The sequence below is a fragment of the Pyricularia pennisetigena genome, chromosome 2, assembly GCF_004337985.1.
Source record: "Pyricularia pennisetigena strain Br36 chromosome 2, whole genome shotgun sequence".
Taxonomy (NCBI): domain Eukaryota; kingdom Fungi; phylum Ascomycota; class Sordariomycetes; order Magnaporthales; family Pyriculariaceae; genus Pyricularia; species Pyricularia pennisetigena.
This window is the reverse complement of record NC_043741.1, coordinates 2880779-2906192: the sequence shown is the minus strand read 5'-3', so window position 1 is coordinate 2906192 and position 25414 is coordinate 2880779. Positions and strand designations below refer to the sequence as shown.

Sequence of the window (25414 nt, the reverse complement as noted above, 5' to 3'; positions counted from 1 at the left end):
CCGTGCTTATCTCAGTTGCATATTTGACTGTGCCGCTGCCCACACACCTGCTTTGCTCGCTTTAGTACCTGTTCAACTCTCCACATCTTGGGTTGCATTGGAACTGTTGACCTACGTTGGTTAATGAGAAATGATATAAAGGGGGCAAAATGACGAAAACGGTCTGGATTAACTGTTACGAATTTTTTCCCCCTTCTTTTCTCCGGTGTGCCCCTGTTGACCCTTGATCGAAGTCGTTCATTCGTTTCGTCCGGCGTGGTTGCAATCTGCCAGTTATTAATCTCAAGACGTCAGCAACCTGCATGATGCATGAGCACATTGCTCGCTTCCATTTCTATTTTTTATCTTTTTATTTTTATTAAGTTTTTATCAGATTAACGGCAGGTCAATGAGACCCGGCAAGACTAGGTTACGATGAACGGTTATTTTGTCGCACCTTTGTTAGCTCTGGTGTGTGTCTGTGTAACCGAGTGGGTGGATGGGTGGTCAGCCTCGTTGCTGCAAACGCTTGCCGATATCTTTCATGCTCACCAGCCTTTGCCAATCCCGATTTTTGCCCCTGATATCCTGTCGTCACCTCGCAGGCTCAACGCGTCTTAGCCCTTTTCTTTCCGTTTTTAATCTTCTTTTGCGTGAATGTGGGTGGAAGGGGGATTAGAAAGGGAGGGCTGGACGGTGCTGACCCGTCATGCTTATGTCCTGTATGTCTTGGGATACGTAAAAAGAAAAAGATAAAGATATAAAAAAAAAGCCGCGGTTGCAGTTAGACAGAGGCCACCCCCGACAATGGCCGCCTTGGTGGACCGTAAGCCGGTCCCGGCGCGGAACGCGGCGAGTATGTTTTTAGCGTCATGTAGAAAAAAGACAAAATGGAACTGCATTTGTAAACGGGCCAGGCTAGTTCTAGGGCCTTTGCCTGCTCGATGCAATGCATGCTCGGAATATCGGAATATCCATTTTGACATATCTTTCTCCCTTGGGAAACTGAGCGGCACAGTTTATGATCGCCTGGAATAGGGCTGTTGCTGACGCTACGAATGTGGTGCAGGTGAACTTGTACTTGTCGAACTGGGTGTTGTACTGGGACTGATAATGGTGACAGAGTAGCCAAGTCTTGATACCGGTCACCAAAAGAGAAGGGCGAGGTTGAACAAAATAGCCTTGGTCATGACGTATCAGCATGTGAAACTAAGCTTCTGCTTGCTTTCCAGCATCTGATATAGGGAAATGTTTTGTCAACCAGACACGACAGACAAACAGTGTTTTAGGCCCGCTTTTACAAGGCTAATTCGATGTGGGCAAAGCTGTCTATCTCCATTATAGTCAGATCCAAGCTGTAAGAAGCTAACCATAAGCCTGGACCAGCATATATATTTGGGTATTGACGTTCCCCTGTACCTTTATGATACACCCAGTTCCGGGCAGTTTGGCCTTGGCTGACTAGCATTGGAATTCTCAATCCAACGCGGCCTTTTCTGGAGACTATCTCCGAGACTTTGTAGGGAAGTCGATCTCGCCTTTGCCTGCGACTCCGACTTCACACAGGCCTTGGGGATGGTTTCCCGCCACTTTAGGGTGAAGATGCTGTCAGAAAGGGGCGCAGAACGTTTTCAGAAGCCTCGCCATTTTACCAAGCAGTTAGCGAGGCCTACTCCAGTTGCTCAATGTTGCAAACAGTATCTAGTGTACCATATATACAGATTTTGGCACCAGCAGGTGACCAGATTTGGTCAACACGCCCCCGAGACTTTATCTATAGAATCTATACATATATCTTTATTCTGTTTTAGCTTCTTCCATCCATAATATTCCAAATAGTTAAAATTGAATATTCAACCCTGTATAATTCGCTGAGTCGTTCTCGCAACGGAATGGCATGCTTCGGTTCGACGCTAACCGTTTTGACATCTAGGAAGCATCGACATATGCGACTCTCTTACATGCGCGCCTCTCGGTCGGGCTCGACGTCCTCTTGCTCAGCCAAGAATTTTTCAGCGTCCATGGCGGCCATGCATCCGGAGCCTATGAGTTTATGAGTTAGCATGATCCTGGTTGACCTGTCATATGCTTTGATCTGATGTCTCACTAGGAGAGCAAGGTTATAGGACAGCGAGGAAAACGTACCGGCACTTGTGATAGCCTGTCTGTATCTCTTGTCTTGCACATCGCCGCAAGCGAAAACTCCCTCGACGCTCGTCAGTGGCGTACCCGGCTTAGTGACAATATAACCCTCCTCATCCGTCTCGAGCTGCCCCTTGACAAGCTGAGTGGCAGGGTCGTGTCCGATGGCATAAAATAGACCGTTTGCTTCGAGCGTCTCTTCCTTGCCAGAAACGACGTCTTTGACGACCATGTGGCTCATGAGGCCGTCCTCACCACCCTTGACCTCAACTCCAACCGTGTTAAACTTGACCGTGACCTTGGGGTGCGACAGCAAGCGCTTGGCCATGATGCTGCTGGCGCGTAGCTTATCCTTGCGTACAAGCACTGTGACGTGGCTGCCGTACTTTGTCAAAAACATGGCCTCCTCAGCTGCGCTGTCGCCACCGCCGATGACGAAGAGCGGCTTGTTACGGAAGATAGGCACGGCACCGTCGCATACGGCGCAAGCCGAGATGCCGTTCTGCCAGTACTTTTCCTCGCCAGGCAGGCCCAGGCGGCGAGCCGACGCACCCGTTGCGATGATGAGCGTGTCTGCTGTGTGCGTAACGTCCGGCGACCACTCGGTGCAGTATTTGAAAGGGCGCGAGGACAGGTCGACCTTGGCGACGGTCTCGGAGATGATCTCGGTCTCAAAGCGGGATGACTGTTGGCGCATTGCGTCCTGTGGGGTGGCGGAGGAAAATAAATCAGCCCCCATCTTCTATAGCCCAACCCATGCGCGTGCCATAATTATTAACGGAGGGGTGCTGTACCATGAGCTCCTGGCCACCAATGCCCTTAGGAAAACCAGGGAAGTTCTCTACGTCCGTGGTTGTGGTCAGCTGGCCACCCGCTGCGGTGCCGTTAGCCATGAAACCTTCATACATGACCGCTGTTCGTAACGCGCCATCCGTCAGCCTGAGTCCTTTCACAACTCCTGATTTCCCTCCATGACTGGACCGATTCCTCACGCTTCAGGTTGGCTCGCCCCAGATAAATGGCGGCCGTGTGGGCGGCGGGCCCGGAGCCGATGACTGTCGGTGGCACAGGGTATGTCAGTATATTGATGCTATACAGAGTGCGTCACGCGCCCGCTTGGACAGCCAAAGGGGCTCGGGTGGCAGGGCAAGTAATTTGGCAATGGACATACTGACTACCTTGCTGTGCATCCTTCTGGCCTGCGCAACCTTCTTGATCTCGCTCGCACGTGGCGGGTGTTCCCTGATACCGGCGGCAACAACGAGAGCTGCTGGTAAGCCGGGACCGCTTGAACGGAGAGTGCGTCTGAAAGCTGATGAAAACAGCTTGAAGGACTGTTTGCTGGTTCGCGGTGCCTGCTGCACGCGCCCGGCCCGTTTCGAGGATTAGGTTTCGGTAATTTGTTTGTTTGCAAGTGATATCAGACGGCACCGAAAGCGTGGAGGGGGTTTTGGATAGAGAAAGGTATTGCTATAGGGTAGAATTGGGCGGGGTATCAGATTGGTCAATCCGGAATATCTCTACTGCGGAAAAAAAAGCTGGGCCACTTTGGACTGGTTAAAGGAGTTGCTGATTCGTAAGCGGAAGAGGGGTCCTGTCGAATATTCCCGTTGCAGCTAGCATTAGTAGTCACTATAATGAGATACTTAGTAATGTGGTAGGCACTATTCAGCAGCTGGATTTGAATTTTCCGGTGTCCCCGCGTGTCATGCTGTTGCCGACGCGAGTTCGGCCTTATGTAAGGCACGTATCCCGTATCTTCTCTGGGATGTGCATGTGGTCAATGAGTGGGTCGTTTGGGTGGCTGAAGTGGCTGAAAACTGATTGTATAAGTCAATTTCTATGGGGTTCCTGCCGAATTTGATAGAAGCTGAATGCATTATTGCGGAGAAATGATCTCATTGGCTTGTTTCGCTCTAGCGCAAAGAGGTTCGACCAACAAAGCCGCGGCCCCCCACTAGTCTGAGCACCGAGACTGGTCCCGCCACTTGACTTGGATGCACGTCCGATTGCTAGGGATGAATCATTCATTCAGTCAGTCAGTTTGACCGGGGTTGGATTGCCCGTTAGGTTAGTACGTACCTTGTCTGTCCGCCACTCTCACCTGCCCGCCTGATAACAGGCAAACCCCGAGCAAGCGCCAGCCAAAAGCTCCGCCACTCGCCATTCGTCAGTGCCGCCCCCTCTCCCATCTGACAACCTTTAAAACGAAGCCTGATCCGTCTCAAACTACCGTTGGGGACTCTTTCTCTTCCACTCCCATCTCCCTTCAACTCACCACTTTCTATCCGCCCAAGCGAGAACCTCATTCATCTACATCCTTGCGACGATACATAAATCATCGCTATCATCAGTACATCAATCAAACGACAAGAACCAGCGCCACGATGCAGATTTTCGTCAAGACTCGTAAGTTTACTCTCACTTTGCCAACGATGCTCGTCGTTTAAACTTGAGCTTCACCACGGTTCATCCTACTGACATTTCGCTCCCAATCTAGTCACTGGCAAGACCATCACCCTCGAGGTGGAGTCTAGCGATACCATCGACAACGTCAAGTCAAAGATCCAGGACAAGGAGGGTATCCCACCTGACCAACAGCGTCTTATCTTTGCTGGCAAGCAACTCGAGGACGGTCGGACACTTTCCGACTACAACATTCAGAAAGAGAGCACCCTCCACCTCGTGCTCCGCCTCCGCGGTGGCATGCAGATTTTCGTGAAAACCCTCACTGGCAAGACGATTACCTTGGAAGTGGAGTCTTCGGACACCATCGACAATGTAAAGTCGAAGATCCAAGACAAGGAGGGTATTCCCCCGGACCAACAACGTCTCATTTTCGCTGGCAAGCAGCTTGAGGACGGTCGGACACTTTCCGACTACAACATCCAGAAGGAGAGCACCCTTCACTTGGTACTTCGTCTCCGTGGTGGCATGCAGATTTTCGTCAAGACTTTGACGGGCAAGACCATCACGTTGGAGGTCGAGTCCTCGGACACGATTGACAACGTCAAGTCCAAGATTCAGGACAAGGAGGGTATCCCCCCAGACCAACAGCGATTGATCTTTGCTGGAAAGCAGTTGGAGGATGGCCGCACGTTGTCCGACTACAACATCCAGAAGGAATCTACGCTGCACTTGGTCCTGCGTCTGCGTGGAGGTATGCAAATCTTCGTCAAGACACTCACCGGAAAGACCATCACACTTGAAGTTGAATCATCGGACACGATCGACAACGTCAAATCAAAGATTCAAGACAAGGAGGGTATCCCGCCTGACCAACAGCGCTTGATCTTTGCGGGTAAGCAGCTGGAGGATGGTCGGACTCTGTCCGACTACAACATCCAGAAGGAGTCGACTCTGCACCTTGTGCTCCGTCTTCGTGGCGGCCAGTAAATTCCACTTGGCAATGACGCTTAGTCCTGATGACTTTGACGTTGGGACATGGAGAATTGGGCGTTTCTTTGGGTTTGATCAGTCAGGAACGACATGACATGAATGGATTTTTAACTTTCCACTACACATACTTTGACACTAGCATAGCCGTGTCACAAATTCAAGAATTTTGAGTAATGATTTGATTATTTTCGTCTCTGCTTGTGAAATGTTCGATTGATGATGTGTACGCGTGCGATTATGGACGTGATGATTGTTCATGAACGAGATGCGATTCATTACTTTTGACACGCGACTCAAAGCGTTGCGGTATCGCTCGGTGACATCATGGCGCAACCTGGATAGCGTAGCGATCAATCCACTTTCCCCATGTTAAAGCTGGGGCGGGTTTTGTTCTGCATGGTGGGGGTGAAAATGGCAAAATTCTGATCATCTCGTGTCTACCTAGTCGCAGGACTCTGCAGAAGCCAACCACCCAGGGCAAGAGACCTGAACAACCAGACAATTATGGGTAAATATTGTTGTCCCCCTGGATACTGGCAGACGGCTTTGTCCGTGGTCTGGAATCGACGTGAGTAAAGAGACGCCGATTTGGATTCTACTAGGCTTGCCAGTAATCATACAGTCATAATACGATATAATTTGGACGAAAATCTTTGTTTTCCTTGCGAGAAATCAAACAACGCTCGACAGAGACCAGGCATGCCGTCGTATAATTATCACCTCAAGTTTGAGCTCTACCCAAATCCTGATCCCGAAGCGACGCTTTCTCACTACGACAAGAACCCCGCCAACATCTGGCTTCCGACCGATGCCGCAGGCATCTTTGGCCGACTTCCATCACATCCGCGAGTACAATCTACGACCAGAAGTGGCAAACCGACCTGGACGACAGCGGCGGAGCCTTTAAAGACAGAGACACGCAATAAGACCTGGGCACACGATTACGTTCCTATTGAGGACCGGAGGCAGATCCAGCAGCATCCCTCTCAGATCATCGATTGCGGCCCGTCGCGACCAGTCCATAGCGGGCCTTCTAGTTTGACAAGAGAGGAATACGGGGAGAGCAACATCGCGCGCATAAGCGAGCGTCAATCTCGTGCCAGATCCCAAAGCATTCCGGCGCCCAAGTTCACTGCCGGTCTCGGGCCCAAAACTGCTGCCAAGGACTGGCGGTTCGGGCGGATCAACCTCGAGAGCTTTGACCTGGATGGGGACGAGACAGACACAAACGCCGGTAAGGGAGGATTGGGCCTATTGGGGAACAACGCAGCCCAGAAGATGGCGGAAACCGGCGGAGCAGCCTCAGGCGCTGCCAGTGGCTCGACAAGCACCATGACGGATGTCATGCCGGCAGCCTCGTTGGGACCGACTCTGGGAGGAGCAGCCCAGGCGACACGAGCGAGATATGTACCGCTGGAGACCAAGAACACAGAAATCGGCTGGGGCATCGTGCACTTGTATCGCGAGGGCAGCGACGGTAGTAGTTCGAAGGTGACCACGTCGTCATCAGACAAGGGAGTAGAGGGTGTCAACGACGACGAGGGAACTATTCTCTGCATACCGGCTGTTCCTGGATACCTCTCACCGAGCGACTTCCTCGGTTTCGTTGGCGAGAAATGGCGCGGTGATGTCAGCCACTATCGTATGGTAATGACAAGTCGAATGAACCGTTACATGGTCCTTATGAAGTTTCGAGATGCGAAGAGAGCCAAGGAGTGGCGTAGGGAGTTTGATGGCAAGGTCTTTAACAGCCTGGAGGTGAGCTCTGCCAGCTGTTCTTTTTGACTAACTAATGAAGTTGGGACTATGCTAATGGGGTACAATTTTCATTGAGAACAGGCCGAGATCTGTCACGTCACCTACATCAAGTCCATCACGGTGGAGACCCCCACGAAGCCCGTTCCCCGTTTCTCAGAGTCATCGTCATCTGTATCGAGCTCCCTCAAACCGTTCCCGCCACCAACCGCAGATCTAGTCGAGCTGCCGACCTGTCCCGTATGTTTGGAACGGATGGATGACACGACCGGCCTCATGACCATTCTGTGTCAGCATGTGTTCCATTGCACATGCCTTCAGACTTGGAAGGGATCCGGCTGTCCCGTGTGCCGCGCAAGCACCAAACCCGCTCATCCACCTACATCGCCCTTGGACCGGCCGTTCGGCGCCGGGGTATCGAATCTATGTACCGTGTGCGACGAGGCTTCGGACCTATGGATCTGCTTGATATGTGGAAACGTCGGTTGCGGTCGCTACAAGGGGGGTCACGCCAAGGACCACTGGAAGGAGACGGCTCACTGCTTCAGCCTGGAGCTGGAAACACAGCATGTCTGGGATTACGCAGGCGACATGTGGGTGCACCGCCTCATTAGAGACAAGGGGGATGGCAAGGTCGTCGAGCTACCGCAACGGCCATCACGGGAGGCCGACGACGAGAACGGCATCTACGACCAGGACGTCGTCCCGCGCGCCAAGCTAGACAGCATCGGGCTCGAGTACACTCATCTGCTCACCAGCCAGCTCGAGTCTCAGCGCGTGTATTTTGAGGAGCTGGTCAGCAAGGCGGCGGACAAGGCGTCCAAGGCTGCCGCGTCGGCAGAGTCCGCCAGCTTTGCCGCCGCAGAAGCCATCCGGCAGCTTAACGAGCTCCGGGCCGAGCACGCGACGCAAAAGACCGAGACGATCCCTTCGCTGGAACGCGACTTGGAGCGTGAGAGGAAGCGGGCCGGCAAGGCGGGGGACTTGGCTCGGTCGATGGGCAAGTCGCTGCAGGAGGAGAAGCGCGTGAGCGAGGGTCTCATGGCCCGCATCGAGCACGTCAACCGCGAGCTCGAGGCTGTCAAGCTTGAGATGGCTAAACTCAAGGAGGAGAATGAGGAGCTGAAGGATACTAATCGCGACCTGACCATGTTCATATCCGGGCAGGAGAAGCTCAAGGAGATGGAGAACGAGGGTCAGATCGAGGCTGGCGAGCTGGAGGAGGGTACGGCCAGCGTGCCGGAGCAGAAGCGGAAGAAGGGCAAAGGCAAAGCGAAGAAGTGAGCGATATGCCGATTATGCGTGCTGTTATTTCCTACAAATGTCGTCAACAATCGTCAACAGATACACTGGCTGGGCACACGACTTTTTTTTGAGATACTGTAGCGAACAATGGAAAATATGAAGCGACCGAGTTCATAATAACCTTTTTGTGTCGATCAAGATTGCTGATTAAATCGTGTCGATTAAATTGTAAAAAAGTACCAAGTAACGTGCATGGTACTTTTTTCTTCTAAAAGTTATCAAAACAAAATGCGCAAGCCGACTCCCCGCTAGCCCCCAACAGAAACGCCAAAAAAAAAAAAAAAAAAAAAAAAAAAAAACAAGTATCTCTTCTCGTCTTGAATTATTCTTCACCTTCTCTCAACCACCCCCTACTCATCTCGACGGCCTGCTCCCACTTCTTGAACATCCTCTGGGCCTTGGCCCGGTCCGGAGACGGCAGGAACTGCGACCTGTTGCGGCCGCCGACCTCGACGACCTCGGAGATGTTCTTCCAGACGCCCGTGGCCAGGCCGGCGGCGATGGCGGCGCCGAGGGCCGTGGTCTCGCGCATCTCTGGCCGGTCGACGGGGATGCCGCCGACGTCGGCCTGGGTCTGCATGCACAGGTCCGAGTTGGACATGCCGCCGTCGACGGCCAGGCGTTCGAGCTTGCGCCCGCTGTCGCGCTCCATGGCGTCCAGGATCGCCTTGGTCTGGTAGCACGTCGCCTCGAGGGTAGCGCGCGCAATGTGGCCCTTTTGCGTGTGCTGCGTAAGTCCAACTAGATGGATGAGAGGGGGGCGTATGTTAGCATGACTTGTTCCGGAATTGAGATGAGAAAAAGAGGAGAAAAAAAAAAAAAAATCTTACAGAGTGTTCCCTTGGCATCGTCGATCCAGTAAGGCGCAAAGAGGCCACTGAAAGCAGTCACAAAGACCACGCCGCCGTTGTCGTCGACGCTGCCCGCCAGATCCGTAATCTCGCCGCTGCTCGGCGCGAAGCCCAGGTTGTTGGACAGGAACTTGACGCCGCTGCCGGCAACGGCGATGCTGCCCTCGAGGGCGTAAGCACGGCCGCCCAGCTCCTCGCCAAAGTCGTAGGCCACCGTGGCCAGCAGGCCGGCCTTTGAGATGACGGGCTCCGGGCCGACGTTGTACAGCAGGAAGCAGCCCGTGCCGTAAGTGTTCTTGGCCTGGCCCGAGGCGAAGGCGCGCTGGCCCACCAGGGCGCTGGACTGGTCGCCCAAGCAGCCTGCTATCCTGACGTCCTTGAGGGGGCCGGAGGCGAATTTTCCAAACGCGGTTGGGTGTGCCGAGGGGACGATTTCAGGAAGGCGGATCTTGGTGGGGTCAATCTCGAAGAATGATAGCAACTTTTCGTCGTAGGACATGCTGCGCAGGTTCATAAACATGGTGCGGCTGGCGTTGGAACCGTCGGTAACGTGCACCCGTTTACCGGTCAGACGGAAGATGAGCCACGAGTCAACCGTGCCGAATGCGAGTCGGCCGGCGTCGTAAGCAGCCTTGACGCTGTCTACGTTGCGCAACAACCACATGAGCTTGACTGAAGATGGATAAGTTGACAATGGCAGGCCACACAGCTCCAGCAGATCCTCTGCGCCTGGCTTTTGGCGGAGTTCATGGACGATGGACGAGGTGCGGGTGTCAGGCCAGACCACGGCGTTGTACAGCGGTTCGCCAGTCTCCGTGTCCCAGACCACCGTCGTTTCCCTTTGATTTGTGATGCCAACGGACTGAACCTTGGCACCTGGCCTCGCCGCGGTGAACTTGGCCATGGCTTCTTCTATGCACTCTTCAACGCTGGAGAGCAACTCCATTGGATCATGCTCGTGCCAACCCGAGTTCGGATAGCGGTTCTCAAACTCAATCTGGTGCGCTTCGACGGGCTCGCCGGCACGGTTGAAGATAATGAAGCGCGAAGACGTAGTACCCTGGTCTATTGAGCCGATGTACATTTGTTCAGGCTCCGGGTCAGGGGACGGGACTTGCGCATTTTCCACGTGCTGTGCCGACAAGGCGACAGCAGGCAGTACAACGTCCTTGAGTGCATTGATAATAACATCTGGATCGTTCATACGCGAAGGTTTTGAGCCCATAGTGCTGGGTACTCTCGAGGGTCTTGAAGGGGGCGTGGCGATGCCACAGGTTGAGACTGATGCTGCCATTTTGGAGGCGATGGGTGTGATGGAACCTTGGAGGTCGTGGTGGGGTATTGAGGTGTGAAACAAGCGCTGGTTGGTAGCTAGACGGCGTGTGCCGCTAATGCAAAGAGGAGTGCAGATGTTGTTAGGTGTGACACGAAGTTGACTTGAGGTCATAACAGTATTAAAGGTCAGGTGGTGTGTATTTATAGTGTTGATTATGGCCCCCGAATGGCCCTGGCTTCATAAAACGGCAGCAGTAGGGTTGGGTGTGTTTGTGTGTAAGGAGCCGGCTCGGCTTTGAATTTCTGCGGGCGCGGAGTAATACGAGCCGAGGTGTCTATGAGTCCGATGCAGCCGTGTCAGGACTAGAGGCGTTTTTAACTTTGACGGTCTGTGTGGTGGAAAATGGAATTTTATTAAAGGTGTGAGGGAAAACCGTCTGCTCATTTGAATACAGAGAAGAATAAGAAGGAAGGAAAGGAGGGAGGGAAGGAGGGAGGGAAGGAGGTGCTTGTTCGGATACGGGCGACCCTTTTTCAATGGCAAGTTCCGGTGGGTGGGTTCCTCTCTTTTTTTTTTTCTGTTCACACGACAAAGTCAAAAGAGAGCTCCGGCTTGTTGCTGGGATTCGGGGGTCGAGTCCGTTGCGGCTGATTGATCGATCTGATTTGTGGTTGGGCAAGTTTCACCGGGTTTGCGCAAACCAAAAAAGAGCGGGTTCCTTGTCGGCCGTTGGCGTCAGAACTGCAGCATAATGGTGGCCAGAACGTCAGAGAACTGCGGTGTCGCAAAGAAGTCTTGCGAAAGGGGGAGAAAGGGGGCCCGGCCGGGCGGCGAACAAAGCCTCAGCGCTCGTGACATCAAAGAACTGGACCGATCCCTGTCCGCTTTTAAGATGGCCCCCGCTCTTCCGTTCTCCACGCCGCCGGGGCTCGCAGTGATCCCCGCTGTCTAAATTGTCGTCTCGGCCTGGGGACGGAACAAACACACCCACCGGGGTCGTGCGTCCTGCCACTTGATTGGATGACTATCGCACATGACCTGAGGCTGTGGTCCAGGCCAGACCAGTCTTCTGGGCCCAGCGATAAAGGAGTTTCCATTCCGGACATTGCCTCTTGGCTGCCCCCTGCGTCTGGAGTTGCTTCTGATCAACCTATGAGATCAAAAGTCCACTGTAATGAGCTCAACGATTGTGTCAATCCGTTTGGTTGCCCAACGCCTCATTCATCATAACGTGCCCGCGCCTTGCACACTGCCAACACACGCTGTGTAAGATCGTGAACCCTCCAAGACCCCCATTGTTTTTTTTTTCTCATCGTCAGGGTAAGAGACTGCTGCCTATCACTTTGCATGCGCACAACACACCAAGCAAATATTGAGCGTCAAAATTGCCACCTGAAAGAACAACAACCACATTATCTAATTTCAAGAAAACCATGGTTCCAAAAATGTGAAAGGGAATCAAGCAAACAAAGTGCAGTAATTATCGTATGTATGGTTTAGAAGAAGATAGCCCTTCTCGAGTTTCCCCGTCTGTCTGACACGTGCAGCATAACCGCCAGCAAGAAAAACCAATTCCTCCCACACATTCAGGAGCCTCTGAAGAATTATAAGAGACAAAAAAAAGGTAATTATGGAAGATTGATGATAAAATTGTAATGCATGCCGAGGCTGAAAAACAAGGGGCAAGACAAAAATTCAATGGACCCTACAATGTAGGAGAATACAAAAAGGAAAAACAAATAATTAAAATCCACCTAGAGCTTGAGCTCCTTCAATATCTGATCGGCCAAATTCTTGTACTGCCACGTGTTTCCGCCCAACCTCTTGAACTGGATACCATGGAGTGAAATCATGGGAACCTTGACAATGAATATCTCAAACTCGGACACCATGCTCTCGCCCATGTCGCTTCGCACGTGTGTCCGCGTCTCGCCCGCCGGATGATCTCTTCTGCGCGATGTCTCCTCTCGCGCCCCGCTATCTTCCGAGACCTCGGAGCTTGAATCGTGTCGATCCCGGTCTGTTCCAGACCCACCCCCGGATCTGCCCGGCGTCCTCGGCGTGACGGGCACTTTTTCCCCATTACTCTCCTCCTTGCCATCATTACTGCGCAACGCGCCAAAGCTGAATCGTCGCTTGGCGCCACTTGGGGTCTGCGCAGGACTAGCAGTGCCGTTATCCGCAGCATTTGTCATATTAATGCTTGGCGAGTGCCGGCAGTAGAAGCCACCCTTGATCTCCGTGTAGTCGACACCCAGCTGCTTGAGCACACGCTTGATATCCGCGCGAATCTCGCGTACTGGCTTGCCCGACGTTGTTGACACGCTAAAGAGACCCTTCAGGTACACGGGCTTGTCAAGGTCAAAGTCGGTCACTCGCTCCTTAGACGAATCATCTGCGCCGTTAACCTCAGCGTCCGTCTCCTCGGGTACATTCGCTTCGCGCTTCTTCTCTGCTTCGCGACGCTGCCGCCTGGCTTGGATGCTCTCCTGCCTGGCGTGACCAAGCGACTTTGTCCGGCTGGCCATGCTCTGGCCTGTGCCGGCTGACGTCGGAGGTTGCTTTTCTGGCTGTTCCTTAGGCTTCTCGTGGATGGTCGACTGATCGGATCCGCTTGTTGGGGGAGGGTCCTTGGATGTTCGCGCAGACCCCATCGCCCTCCTCCGAGAGAATTCTCCCGAGTTCACGCTTGCAGAACGGCCAAGCCCCTTCCTGAATGTTTGCGTGTTCGCCCCTGCAGAGAGTGGGGGGCTTAGCAGATCACTGTGCTGCGGTTGACTGCTCCCAGCCCTCATTCGGGCTTGCGATTCAGCCGAGGCTTGTTCCTCCCTATCGCGTCTGCCCCGCCTAATGCTGAAGCTCTTGCGGATGGCTGAGGCGGGCTGCGAACTATTCTCGGCAGGAGAATGAACCTGAACCACAGGTGGGTGCGAACGGTCCTTATCCAGTCTCTCAGGTTGTTCTTTCCGCCGTCTTGTGCTGAACCGTCTGAGGAGCCCGGCAGCAGCACTCTCCTTCTTAGGCGGCTCCAGGCGCTCAGGCGGCGGTATGGCCGGGGGAGATAGCTGCGGCGGCCTGATGGGCTCAGTCGGTGCATCGTCCTCGCCATGTGTCCGCGCCCGCGGTCGCGTTCGCCCACCTGTAGCATTCTCACCGGGCATCTCATACGTAGAGGTATTGGTATGCGCCTCTTGTGGTGGGGCGATCTCCGGAACAGCGTTGGGTCTTGCCGAAGTGGCTGGCCGTCGCGAAGCGCTGTCTTTCTCCTGCTTCTCGCGAACAAGGTAGTAAACTGATATCAGGGGGTTAAATGCATTAAGAGGGTCGTTGCCCAGTGCTAAACCTTCTGAACTGGGCGTTGTGAGCGTGTCCTTGCTGCTAAACGAGTTCCGACGTCGGTAGAAGCCAAAACCACGTTTCTTCTCAGGGTCTTTTGGAGTTTGCTGTGTCTCCTTTTCCCGTTGGTACGCGCGCACCGAACGTTGATAATCCTCCGATTCGATGATTCGGGTAAGCTGAGCCTTAATGACCTCGGGCGGCCCGAAACTGAAGCCAGTCATGCCATTGATCACTTCCTGGTCCAAAGGGAGCGTGAGAGGCTCCCTGTTAGGGAGGTAATTCTCCGGAGGGCCGCTGTAGCCCTTGACCATCCATGGGTGACAAAGAACCTCGGCCATGGTGATTCGTTGCTTCGGGTCGGTGACAAGCATGCGACTGAGTAGGTGCTTGCATTCTATGGAAAAAAAGATGTATCGTTAGCTTCAGACCGGGAACATACCGCTCCAAGGCCGCATAGTTAAACAGAAAGGTCCGACATACCTGACGATAGCCAGTTTGGGTAGTCCACCACACCCTTTTTGATCTTTGCATGCAATGCCGGCATGTTTTGGTCGTCGAAAGGAACCTTGCCACAAACCAAAACATACAACACAATTCCAAAACTCCAAATGTCCACCTCTGGCCCCGTATAGGGCCTTGCTTGCAACAGCTCTGGGGCGGCAAAGTATAAACTTCCACAAAATGTCTTCAGGTGCGACTTGGGCGCGAAAAGGTTGCTCAGGCCGAAGTCGATAATTTTGATATCACCAGTCTTGCTGATGAGGATGTTTTCGATCTTCAAATCTCGATGCACGATACTATTGCGGTGGCAATAGTCGAGAGCGCTGGCAATCTGTCTGCTGAACTTCCGGGCCTGCTTCTCCTTGAGCTTACCGTGTGAGATGATGTAGTCCAGCATCTGGCCACCATTCACGTATTCGAACAGCATATACCAGTGAAAGTTTGTCCGCACAACGTCCCGAAGACCACATATGTGTGGATGGCTGAGAAGTGTGACGATCGCAGCCTCTCGCGCAGTCCTGACTTCCTTGGAGAGGTCGGCTCGTTCCCGTTCTGCTCGTGGGGTATGTCCATCGTCTGGCGTAACTCTGGGGATAATCTTGCATGCAACCTAAAATGGGATAGGCGATAACGTTAGAGTCCATGTGACAAAAAAGTTTTTGATGCTTGTCGGCAATCACTGTAGCCTACCTGCTCGGATCCATCTTCTTTCCTGGCGAGCTTCACTTTCCCCATGCTGCCAGCACCTATGGTCTTCCCAAGATTCCATTTCCCGGACTGTGCAGGGATCACAGTCCTCATCTTACGCGTTCGCGGGTCCGACGAGCCATGCGAGGCTTGAGATGGCGTAGACGGACCAGCCTCGGCGTTTCCATCATGGCCGTGGTGACCCGACCGCTGGCTTCCGGAGCGGCGGTGTTGCCTCGGTGCAGGATCCCTCGAGGATTGTGGGGGTCGACTATCTTTTGTTGCCTTCTGGGCCAAGTTGGTGGTTTCGTAGTCATTATTGGGCAGAACTTCTTGGACGGGCCTAGCCGATGACGATGGCCTGCTCGACATGCTGCCGGAATGATTGTGAGACGCCGACCGATGCGGTGCTGGCGGTTGAGCAGTCGATGGGCGATGTCGAGTAGATTGAGATCTCGAGACGGGAGGATAAGCCTGACCTCTATCTCCTGACGAGGGAGGATAGGGTGGCTCGTGATTACTGGAAATTGCCGTGGTCATTGCGCAATTATTTCCCTGGGGCAGGTGAACGGGTGGAGCAAACGGTGTTTGATGTTCAGCTGCCGGTACTGTACGGTGGAATCAAGGTGATAATTGATGAAACTGCCGCATCGAGGTTGTCGAGAAAATGGATTTGATTGACAATGGCAACTGACCAGATCGCACCTTTGCTCGGCGGGCGGATCTGGACGGGTTATTTTTTTTGGCCCAGGTGGGAGGGCAGCAAGCGGGTCGATGCAGCAGCGACAGGCGAGAAAACACGAAAGTGCCGGGGAAATGACCGGTGGAGGTAAATGTGCAAAATGTGATTGTGTTTTTGTTTGTGCCACTTCGTCGTGGCAGGTTGATTGTTTTGCTAAATCCGGGTGTTGAATGGGGAGCTGGGCAATGTTTCGCTTCTCCTTTTTTTTTTTTCTTACCCGGCTCAAATGCAAGCTTGAACGGTTTGGTTCGGTGACGGCGAGTTCTTGTGGCGGCTGTTCGCGTTGGCCGGCGCCAGTCCAAACTCAAGGTCGAGAACCGAGTAAGCTACAGGGAATGTAATGATCGTGCCGGCTCATGGATGTGCAGAAGATTGCTTTCTTGGAAGAGATGGGACAAAGTTCAAGTCGGCCTTCGAGAATTTGCTCTGCTGGGATAGATGTAATTTGTGTACAGCAAGGTTTTGGGGTGCAGCACCTGTTCAGAACAGGGACAAAAAAAAGTCAGGGTTCTGCTTGGGTACGATGCCGCTCGCAATGAATGATAAAGCTTCGTTCACAGGAGCATCTGAATGGAGCCGACCCGCTGCTTCACGCCCAGCGCTGGACTGGACTGCACCACTGTTGTTAACTGGGACGGTTGATGAGAGCACTGTTGGACGATAGTGCGGGACAAGGAGTACCTGAGTAACGCGGGCTAAGTACGGGCGTGTGTGTCGGTGTGCCCCTGAGTGGATTTGAGACCGAATTGAACGCCCCTCACTTAGGCCGAGATGCAGCAAAAACGTAATTGATTCTAATCTAGTGGAAACGCTAGATCGCGCGTAGGCACAAGCTCACTATTGCTAGGTGGAAAAAAATTAAGAGCTAGGTGTATATTATGCAAAGGATGGCTATCAGCTTGGAACATGACCAAAGCCAGAGCCTTCAGGCGCTCTGTTTCTTTTTTTGACCAAAAGAAAAGAAAAAGGCTTGACCAGGGAGGGAGGCCGCGCGTGGAGTGGTGCTGAGATCTACACAAGGCAGCACGAATGGGGTAGAATCGCGGGGCTGGGATAAGGGTGCGGTACCGATTTTGAGCTGAATTTGGGCTACTTGCATGTGCAATGAGGTAATGCTCTGATGACGAGCTTCTGGACTGTGATGTGAATTCCCCCCATCTTCGTACCCTCTCTGATGCTCCAGCTCTTACCTACCTGTGTACATACCCTGGTTCTCACGAAAGGCAGTTAGCTTGTGCAATTATCAACATCCTCTAATTACCAGCAGTTCTCATCTTCAACAGGAATCCCGAGTTCGGATGGCCGCCACTGAACCCAGTGTCTCAGATGTTTTCAGCCCACGAAAGCCCCAATCTAAAATGCTTGCGCTTGAACTACATTTGGAGCTAGCCAGTAATGGCATCATGGTTTTTGAGTTGCGCGGCTCGCAGTCGTTGCTCTCCCCTAACCGGCTTCGTCTGAAAAATGCCAAGGACGCGCCCAAGCTTGCCTTTGTATCTATCGACCAAAAGCCACAATGCTTGGAATGTACCTTGTCGATTCCTGGGCTTCTATCGCATCCAAAGTAGGACAGCAGCTGGGTAACAGCAGGCAAACTCTGCTAACCATTAAATGCCCGTCATTCAACGCCTATATGTGCCTTCAGAGTACGTTTAGGCGGCAGGCTCATCCTTCTGAGGGTTTTGTTTCCCCAACGCACCTCGTCAGCCCAACGAGCTGTAAGACGGGTTCGGATCTCCTCCGAGTATCAGAGGATACAGGATGATTGAGGTGCATGTCAACGGCTTTGCGCAAGCAGATAACAGCTTATCTGACTAGACTAGTTGCTCAACCTAAGCCGTTTTCGGATGATCGTATCGTATTGGCTGGCCCCACTCTGTGCTTCCCGCTCCCGCAATTGCTAAATCCGCTTTTGAGCTTCACACACCACGTCAGAGTGGGTTGTGTTCGGATTTTCCGCTTGGGGAAATTCTTATGTGTTGCACCACAAACAACGAAAAATTAGCACAGATACGTCTGCGTCTATCAAGAACTGGCAGTACCCAAACATTGCTCATGTGGTAATTCACACTAGCTCCGAAAAACCCCGACCCAAAGCAATTGGCCTTTTTTTTTTTTTTTTTTTTTTCCTTTTTGCGTCCATGTCCGGAAAGAGGTCCCGAGCCACGTACGAAGCCGAACTCCAACTACAACAATCACCGTTCGTTGTTTTTGGAACACCTCTGCCACCTCTGGATCCCGATGTTCGAGATGATGGCTCATATGTCCCGGTCTGGAAGCAGGAGGTGAGGGACGAGCGGGGTCGCAAAAGACTACATGGTGCCTTCACTGGCGGGTTCAGCGCAGGGTGAGTTCCTTCTCCTTTCCGGAAGCAAGAGGGATTAGTAGCTAACCAGGAGGGTGCAGTTATTTCAACACCGTCGGTTCCAAAGAAGGATGGACTCCGTCAACATTTGTCTCCTCGCGGACTAATCGCCGAAAGGACGATCCGAAACTTAACCAACAGCGACCAGAAGACTTTATGGATGAGGAGGATCTTGCGGACGCGGAGGAATCCAGAAAGCTGCAGACAAATCAGGCATTCTCTGCCCTCGGGTCTACGCAAGATGACGCTGCGCGACGTGCCGGATTGGCGGGTCTTTTTCGAGTCGAAGGTGAGACCATGGGCATCAAGCTTCTGAAGAAAATGGGTTGGAAAGAAGGTCAAGGAATCGGGCCAAAGGTCATGCGCAAGGCTAGGCTCGAGGCTGGGTCCGGCTCTGGGGAGGGCGTGAGCCAGGAATATCACCTTTTTGCGCCGGATAAGGTCGCCCTGATTCAATTTGTGAAGAAGTCAGACCATAAAGGACTCGGGTACGCTGGCCAGAATCGTCTGGTCCCTTTGAGATCCACCAAAGACAAAGAAGAAGGCCTATCCGATGAGGACCAAGAATTTGATTTCCTGTCCCGCCGACAACCCGTGTCGTTGATAACCAAGAAGAAGAAGGAGAAGAAGCGAGGTGGGATAGGCATTGGCATCCTCAACGATACCGGTTCGGATGATGAGGATCCTTACGAAATCGGCCCTCGCATAGCTTACAATAGGGTCATCGGCGGGGAGAAGAAAAAGAAAAAGAATGATAGCAGCAGTGCCACAACGGCCGCAAATCCACTGCTGAAGTCTAAGCCTGTCTTCAAACCAAAGAAGCTGGGAAAGATCGGCTTAGGGGCGAAGAAGTGCCATGATGGTCGGTTGCCTCTTGACGGGTTTGTGTTTGGCCAGTATCCAGACCCTCTCACATCAGAGATCAACGATGCTGGCAAACACCCGCCCCCAAAGGTCCCACCAGACTGGAAATCGTCACGGCAGCCTACTGCATCATCTGTAAACCCATCCTATGTGTCAACAGCCGATGCTGCCAAGTCATCCAAGCTCGATCCAAAGTCCAGGGCAGAAATTCTTGGAGAAGCGCAGCTTCCTGGCAAGTCTGTTTTTGATTTCATGTCAACATCTGCTAGGGAAAGACTCGTGAGTGCAACAGGCAAGAAGGATCTCCCTGAAGCTCGGGGGGAGATCCCAGCCGCTTACGCCATGTCAGCTGAGGACAAGCTTGCTGAGCTCCTCAAAGATGTTCCAACCCTGGACAAAGCAACAGCTGTAGCTGCTCTCGCTCGAGGCGCTTCTGGAGGTGCACCTTATGTAGACAACGAGGACAAGCGGAAGAGATACCGAGCCTATCTCGAGTATCAAGCTGGATCCCGACAGACACTTCCACCCAAACCGGCCGGGATGAAGGATGATGACTGGTTAAGAGAGTTCTACGAGTTTTTCAGCTGCGCCAGAATATTCAAGCCCATGACTGGCTTCATGGCGTCGAGGTTCACAACATCCAAGTCCAGCTCCACTATTTCTGCAACAAAGGCGGACGGCGACGGGAATGCCCTCATCACCAGACCAGCCCCTAAACCGACAGACCCGGCGGAAGAGGCGGCCAAACTGGGAATGTTTGGGCCCATGACCAGACTCATCAAGGACTTTTATCCAAATCGACTGCTGTGCAAGAGGTTCAACGTCAAGCCCCCGGTTGTGGTCGAGCCCGACGCCGAATTGGGCTTGGGCTTGGCACATCCATCTACAAAACAAGACTATTCACAGTTCGCAGGCTTGTATCGGGACGTTGAAGCCGGGCCTCAAGATGATGTGAAAAGTCAGGACGCCACTGCAGCCAAAACGGGCGTGGCAGCGGAGAATAAGCCGCCGATTAAAGCGGTGGTGGACCCAGACACTAACGCTGCATTGGAACAGGCACGGGCGGGCGAGGAAGTCTTCAAGGCCATCTTTGGCGATAGCAGTGATGATGACGATTGATACGAGATGCAGGCAGTGCAGCAAACTGCTTCCATGAATACCATACCATACATGTAATAATATGCGATACCCATAACTTTGTACAGAGTGCTTAGCGAGAGTAATCTAGTTTCCCAATGGCCCAGCACCTACCCTGTATCCGCCAAGGCATGCCATAATCTCAATCACCCCCTGGGCATCTTTATGACTGTCCCACTTATCATTGGTGCCCCACAGCCTAGCCGCCCTGTCTGACGAATAAGGTGTCGTTACGTGCACTAGCGCCCCCCAGCATGTAGGGGTCATCACAGTACAGTCCATTGTAGATGGGGACGGATAGAGGTGAGGGTGCTGATGAACACCCAGAGGAGATTGGATCAGATTTGTACCAACCCCTTTGCCCAATGCCATACCTGGATCTTTGATTACGCCCTACTGCATAACCTGTTTAGCCTCGTCGTTTCTTGTGCATAGACCGTTGTTATTGTGATTGTTTTCGTTAATCTGGGGTGTTTTTTTTTTTTCCTCTCCACAGCGTCTGCGATACGGTTTGCCCATTTTATTTCCCTGTCGGCTCTTCGCGACCTGTACCAGTCATTCCAACGCTGTCGCTCTAGACAATAGTTACCCAGTCTTAATACCACCTGAGGGTGGCATTCACAACCGGCAAAATAGCTGCTCTGCCGATAAAAGCTTTTGACAAGTCGGTTCCGCTTCCGAGCGACCTGGACGCCCGCAATTCATCCGCCAATTCGTCGATCGTTCAAGATTCCAGTGCCGGCGTCAGACCGTCATCGTCCTCGTCCACCGCCGCCTCGGCAAACGAGATAGAGCCGTCGCAGGATCTTACCGCCAGCCAAGGTCTGTTTCAGCTCAATCGGCAGGTGTCGGAAGATTCCCAGCATCCTCAATCATCGCCAGATCCCCTACCCGAGACCGAGACAAGAAGCCCGCCACCTCGGTACCCAGCCTCGGAAGCCTCGATCTCGGGTCCGCCCCCGTTTGCGAGCCTCTTCGCTCCACCTGCGCCAGCGACCCTCACCGACGTTGACGAAGAGCCTCTTCCCGGCAGCCTCGAGGAGGTTGACTTTGAGTCCGCCGCCGCGCCCGCCTACGCGCCCCCTCTCGCTTCATCCTCGCAGCAACAGCCTCAGCAAAGCCAGGCCTCAGCTAGTAGCTTCCAGGAAGAGACCAAGCGTGCTCTTCCCCGAGACAGCAAGGGCGATCCATCGCGCAGCAACAAAGACGACGACGCAGAACCACCGCCGGCGTACTCGGAGGGATTTAGTCCCCTCCACTCATTTACCTATCTGATGGCTGCCGCAGGAGGAGCGTCGAGTATTATTACTCAGGTGCAACAAGGAGGACCGCCAATCAACTCGATCGGAGGTATGTGATATTGCGGCTTGGGGTCGCGGGATCTTGCTCTCTAATAGTGTGTTTGTAATCTAACTTGGTCATAGATGTCGGCGCCGATGAGACGATCACGATGGACCTTCGGGGCACGAGGTTCTCCCTCTCCCGTGATGAGCTGTTGACATTGCCCGAATTCGTTCTGCTTTCCTTGTTTCCCAATGGCTTGTTCCCAGAAGGTCACATGGGTGGATTCGCTGACGGTGATGCCGTCCAAGTTGACGTACGTGGAAATTGAGTTTTTGTCCCTTCCATCCCCCAATCCCGATGCCTCTAGTTCACATACTAACTTGATTACGAACAGTACGATCCGGCATCTCTGCAGTACATGCTGGACTTCTTCCGGAACGTGGCACAGACCATACCTGCAGAGTCGGAGCCAGACAACGACATGGTGCCGGTCGAGCCAATGGGTAGCAGCAGGGATGACTCGTCCAAGAGAGCAGGAATCATTGTGCTCCGTGAGGATCTAGATTTCTACGCCATCCCGCCACGACCTGATATCAAGCAGCCGGACATGATCGAGGTCAAGCGGGCCGCGGCAAGGGCGCTGCTCAAGCAAAACGGTATCTTTAGCGGCCTCAAGCGGAGCGATGAGCCGGGTACGACGGAAGCGCATCTGATTGAGATGTTGACTGCTGGGTAGGTCTCGCTTGGTTCTATGGCAAATGAGTTGATGACTGTGTTGCATGCTAACAGTCTGGTGTTCGACTTGTAGTGGTTTTGATCACGATGACAAATGGGGTCATAGAGCCGGAGAGCCCAATAAGGCGGTCATTTGCAGTCTTGCACTGGCACGACTGCGCAGCGACATCCGTGGTAACGAAATGGGTAGCAACGCGGTTGGCATGGCACAAAAGCTCTTGCTGTTCTGGCGTAAGCCGGCGCGCAGGTGCTGGTGGGAGGGTGTAGAGCTCGAAAATGTGGAGGGAGTTGAAGGGAAGCTCAAGGTTTGGATTCGTCGGGTGTGGACGCTTGAGATGAGCGTTATTGGCCTGCGCTAACCCGGAGGCCTTGTGTTCACTTTCTTACTCTCTTTTTTTTTCTTCGCATCTGCATAATAATGTTTCTTTGTCTCTTTATTTATTTTTTTTTTTTTTCCTTAGTACGGGTTGCACACGCCCAGCTGTATATGACGGAGACACCCGGACTGTCAAACACAGAAAGAACAAAATTTGGTCGAGGTTTCAAGTCCCCAGGAGTGGGTTACAGAGTGGCGGCCGAGGATAGTATCCATCTCGGCGGAACGACAGAGAACTCCCGCAGACGAGGGCATGAAAGCCAACTTTCGATGGATGCATATATGTCATGCGAGCTGGTTCAGAGGCTGACAAAGGTCAATCGAGCTGCTATAATAGATGCCGTTTCAATTCACCAGTCACAACTCCTGTCTTGATGTTGACGCGTATGTGACCTATTGCATCTCATTTTCTCCAAGCTGATGTGGCTGGCGGGATTATCACCGGCTGTAGACCATTGCGGAAACACCCAAGCGCCAATGGATGGGTGATGTTTCCGAAGCTGTCAGCTTTTGTAGGCCAACACTAGGTTGTGTAGTCCGGATGTTGGCCGGGATTTTGACCTGAAGCCGAACATTTGAGTCGGAGATATCGGATCAAGACACTTATAAAGCGCGAGATTCATGCTCTAAGAGCACATGGTTGTACTAGGGTAGCTCCCACTTTCCGTTTGTTTTCTAGGGATAATTATAACCCGCTAGGAAGACCAGAGGACGGCAGATCCCATGACTCGACGCCAGGTACCTCTGTCCGGTCACTGCCGTTAATTCTTGCTTTTCCCCCTGAGCTGGAGGGCCCTGTATTGTGGGGGAACCCTGCAATTACCACTTTGTCAAGTAAGCATTACAGAGATCAACCCGATCTTATCATTATCGGTTGATCCGGGGAACCATTTAAATACATACCTACGTCAGAAAATGCCCCCACCACCGACGCCACTGAATGAATTATCTCTTGTGCCAAACATAAGCAAAACTGTCATCAGCGGCGGCGGCGCTGGATCTGGCACCGACACGGGTGGGATAATAAGAGAAAACGGCAGAGAAAAAGCACGACCGCAAATCTTGCCGTACGCCAAGACTGCCGCCAGCCACAATATCGCATGGTCACTTCCCACTCCGCCGCTCAAACAGAGGATGGCATCCGGCTTTAAATCGCTCTTTGAGAGCGCCAAAAAGCTCGCCACCGGGGACAATGGAGATGCGAACTCCGGGCCCGCAGCCCCTGATAGCCTATTCCCCAAGACGATCCCGACCGTTGACGGGGAGGACTGTGATCACGACTGCGACAGTTGCACCGTCAAGTATCCCAAGAGCTTTAGCATCGACACTGAAGATGTCCTGTACGGCCACGTGAAAGGCTGGAGTACGCATCTCTTGGTTGCTACGGGAAAAACGGACTGGGTGCGGGACGTGGCGGATGAGAAGGGCAGTGTGATGCAGGCCGTGGAAGCGTCAGACAAGCCTGACAACGGAGTGAGTTTTCCGCTTCAAGAGCCTGAATTTTTGAGTCGCAAATCTACCTGCGTCCCGTCACCACTTGCTTCCTACCCATTACTCTACCCTCTGCTATACCTTACCTCCCGACTGCCGTTTTCTCCTGCGAGCTGCTATCATTGCCACACGGAAGGCAGTATGTCTTCTCGTTATGTTGCCTAATCACACAGAATGCTAACTAGACCAACCAAACCAGAGGTTGATGCTTTCTGCGAGCAACATTCCCACGCCGCATCAGACCAACGACTATTCAGAGCCCACAACAGTGCTCCTCCTCCCAGCATTCAGGGTAGTTGAAAACGTGACGCCGGCAACAGTACCCACTCTCCTTTCAGAATTCGTAGCAAAGTCTCCAACCAACGAAACTCCACTGGCAGACCAGCCACCCATCAACCTCCCTCGATCTGTGGACGTGGTCAACCCGGATCCGTCGCTGCCTCCCCCGCTCCGCACGCTCACTAGCCGATCCTGTCCCCACTCTGTCCTTGTCCTCCTTTGCTCGCAGCGTACCCGAGATGCCCGCTGTGGGCAGTCAGCCCCACTGCTGCGCAAGGAGCTGGAAAGGCACCTGCGTCCCCTGGGCCTCTACCGCGATCTGGACGACGAGAGGCCGGCCGGAGTGGGTATTTACTTTATCAGTCACGTGGGAGGTCACAAGTACAGCGCCAACATGATGATCTACCGTCGGCCGGATCCGTGGGGCCTGGACGGCGTGGAGAGGAAGACTGTCGGTGATGAGGGCATCCAGAAGCTTTTGGAGAACGGGAAGTCCAAGGCTGCTTCTGCTGTGGCGAGTGATGAGGGTGCTGATATTGGTGCGGGCCAGTGTATCTGGCTTGCGAGGATTTCACCGCAGCATTGTGAGAATATCGTCAAATACACGATACTTCAAGGAAAAGTGGTCAAGCCTGAGACGCAACTGCGAGGAGGTTTTGATAGACAAAAGGGACTCATGAGTTGGTAGACCTTACGCCATAGCTTTGTTGGATTGCATAGATGAACACATAGAGCAGATGACAGGATAGAGAATACACCCAGTAATCTGGAAAATATTGAGGAGAAGTAGTGTCTCCAGGCAAGAGGGTAACAACTATATCAGGTGGTCTAACCCGGTCGCGGGCATTTGTCCCTAGCAAAGCCTCCCTTCTCGACATTTTATGAGTTTACTTGAAAAGAAGCGTTC

General features: G+C 53.0%; 7 protein-coding genes across 7 annotated transcripts; 3 read left to right on the top strand and 4 right to left on the bottom strand.

Moving 5' to 3' along the window:
- Positions 1–1936: 1936 nt before the first annotated feature.
- Positions 1937–3407, bottom strand: PpBr36_00792 (uncharacterized protein; the record flags this gene model as incomplete). Its single annotated transcript, XM_029887982.1, has 5 exons — positions 3293–3407; positions 3114–3176; positions 2916–3034; positions 2125–2824; positions 1937–2022 (listed from the first exon to the last, which is right to left on the bottom strand). Exons 1-5 carry the CDS (start codon positions 3309–3311, stop codon positions 1937–1939), a joined length of 987 nt encoding a protein of 328 aa, XP_029752183.1. The 5' UTR covers positions 3312–3407.
- Positions 3408–6219: 2812 nt separating this feature from the next.
- On the top strand, positions 6220–8559 carry PpBr36_00791 (uncharacterized protein; the record flags this gene model as incomplete). The annotated part of the gene is made up of 2 exons (XM_029887981.1): positions 6220–7278; positions 7360–8559. 2 exons carry the CDS (start codon positions 6220–6222, stop codon positions 8557–8559), a joined length of 2259 nt encoding a protein of 752 aa, XP_029752186.1.
- A 343-nt stretch (positions 8560–8902) lies between these two features.
- Positions 8903–10725, bottom strand: PpBr36_00790 (uncharacterized protein; the record flags this gene model as incomplete). Its single annotated transcript, XM_029887980.1, has 2 exons — positions 8903–9321; positions 9411–10725. The coding sequence occupies 2 exons, from the start codon at positions 10723–10725 to the stop codon at positions 8903–8905; spliced, it is 1734 nt and encodes a 577-aa protein (XP_029752185.1).
- A 717-nt stretch (positions 10726–11442) lies between these two features.
- PpBr36_00789 (uncharacterized protein) lies at positions 11443–11813 on the bottom strand (the record flags this gene model as incomplete). The annotated part of the gene is made up of 2 exons (XM_029887979.1): positions 11443–11651; positions 11699–11813. The coding sequence occupies 2 exons, from the start codon at positions 11811–11813 to the stop codon at positions 11443–11445; spliced, it is 324 nt and encodes a 107-aa protein (XP_029751175.1).
- Positions 11814–12461: 648 nt separating this feature from the next.
- Positions 12462–15606, bottom strand: PpBr36_00788 (uncharacterized protein; the record flags this gene model as incomplete). The annotated part of the gene is made up of 3 exons (XM_029887978.1): positions 12462–14440; positions 14527–15157; positions 15238–15606. 3 exons carry the CDS (start codon positions 15604–15606, stop codon positions 12462–12464), a joined length of 2979 nt encoding a protein of 992 aa, XP_029751176.1.
- A 2511-nt stretch (positions 15607–18117) lies between these two features.
- Positions 18118–22720, top strand: PpBr36_00787 (uncharacterized protein; the record flags this gene model as incomplete). Its single annotated transcript, XM_029887977.1, has 6 exons — positions 18118–18323; positions 18383–20307; positions 20979–21692; positions 21767–21939; positions 22021–22358; positions 22435–22720. The coding sequence occupies 6 exons, from the start codon at positions 18118–18120 to the stop codon at positions 22718–22720; spliced, it is 3642 nt and encodes a 1213-aa protein (XP_029751173.1).
- A 932-nt stretch (positions 22721–23652) lies between these two features.
- Positions 23653–25195, top strand: PpBr36_00786 (uncharacterized protein; the record flags this gene model as incomplete). Its single annotated transcript, XM_029887976.1, has 2 exons — positions 23653–24210; positions 24428–25195. The coding sequence occupies 2 exons, from the start codon at positions 23653–23655 to the stop codon at positions 25193–25195; spliced, it is 1326 nt and encodes a 441-aa protein (XP_029751174.1).
- Between the last annotated feature and the right edge of the window lie 219 nt (positions 25196–25414).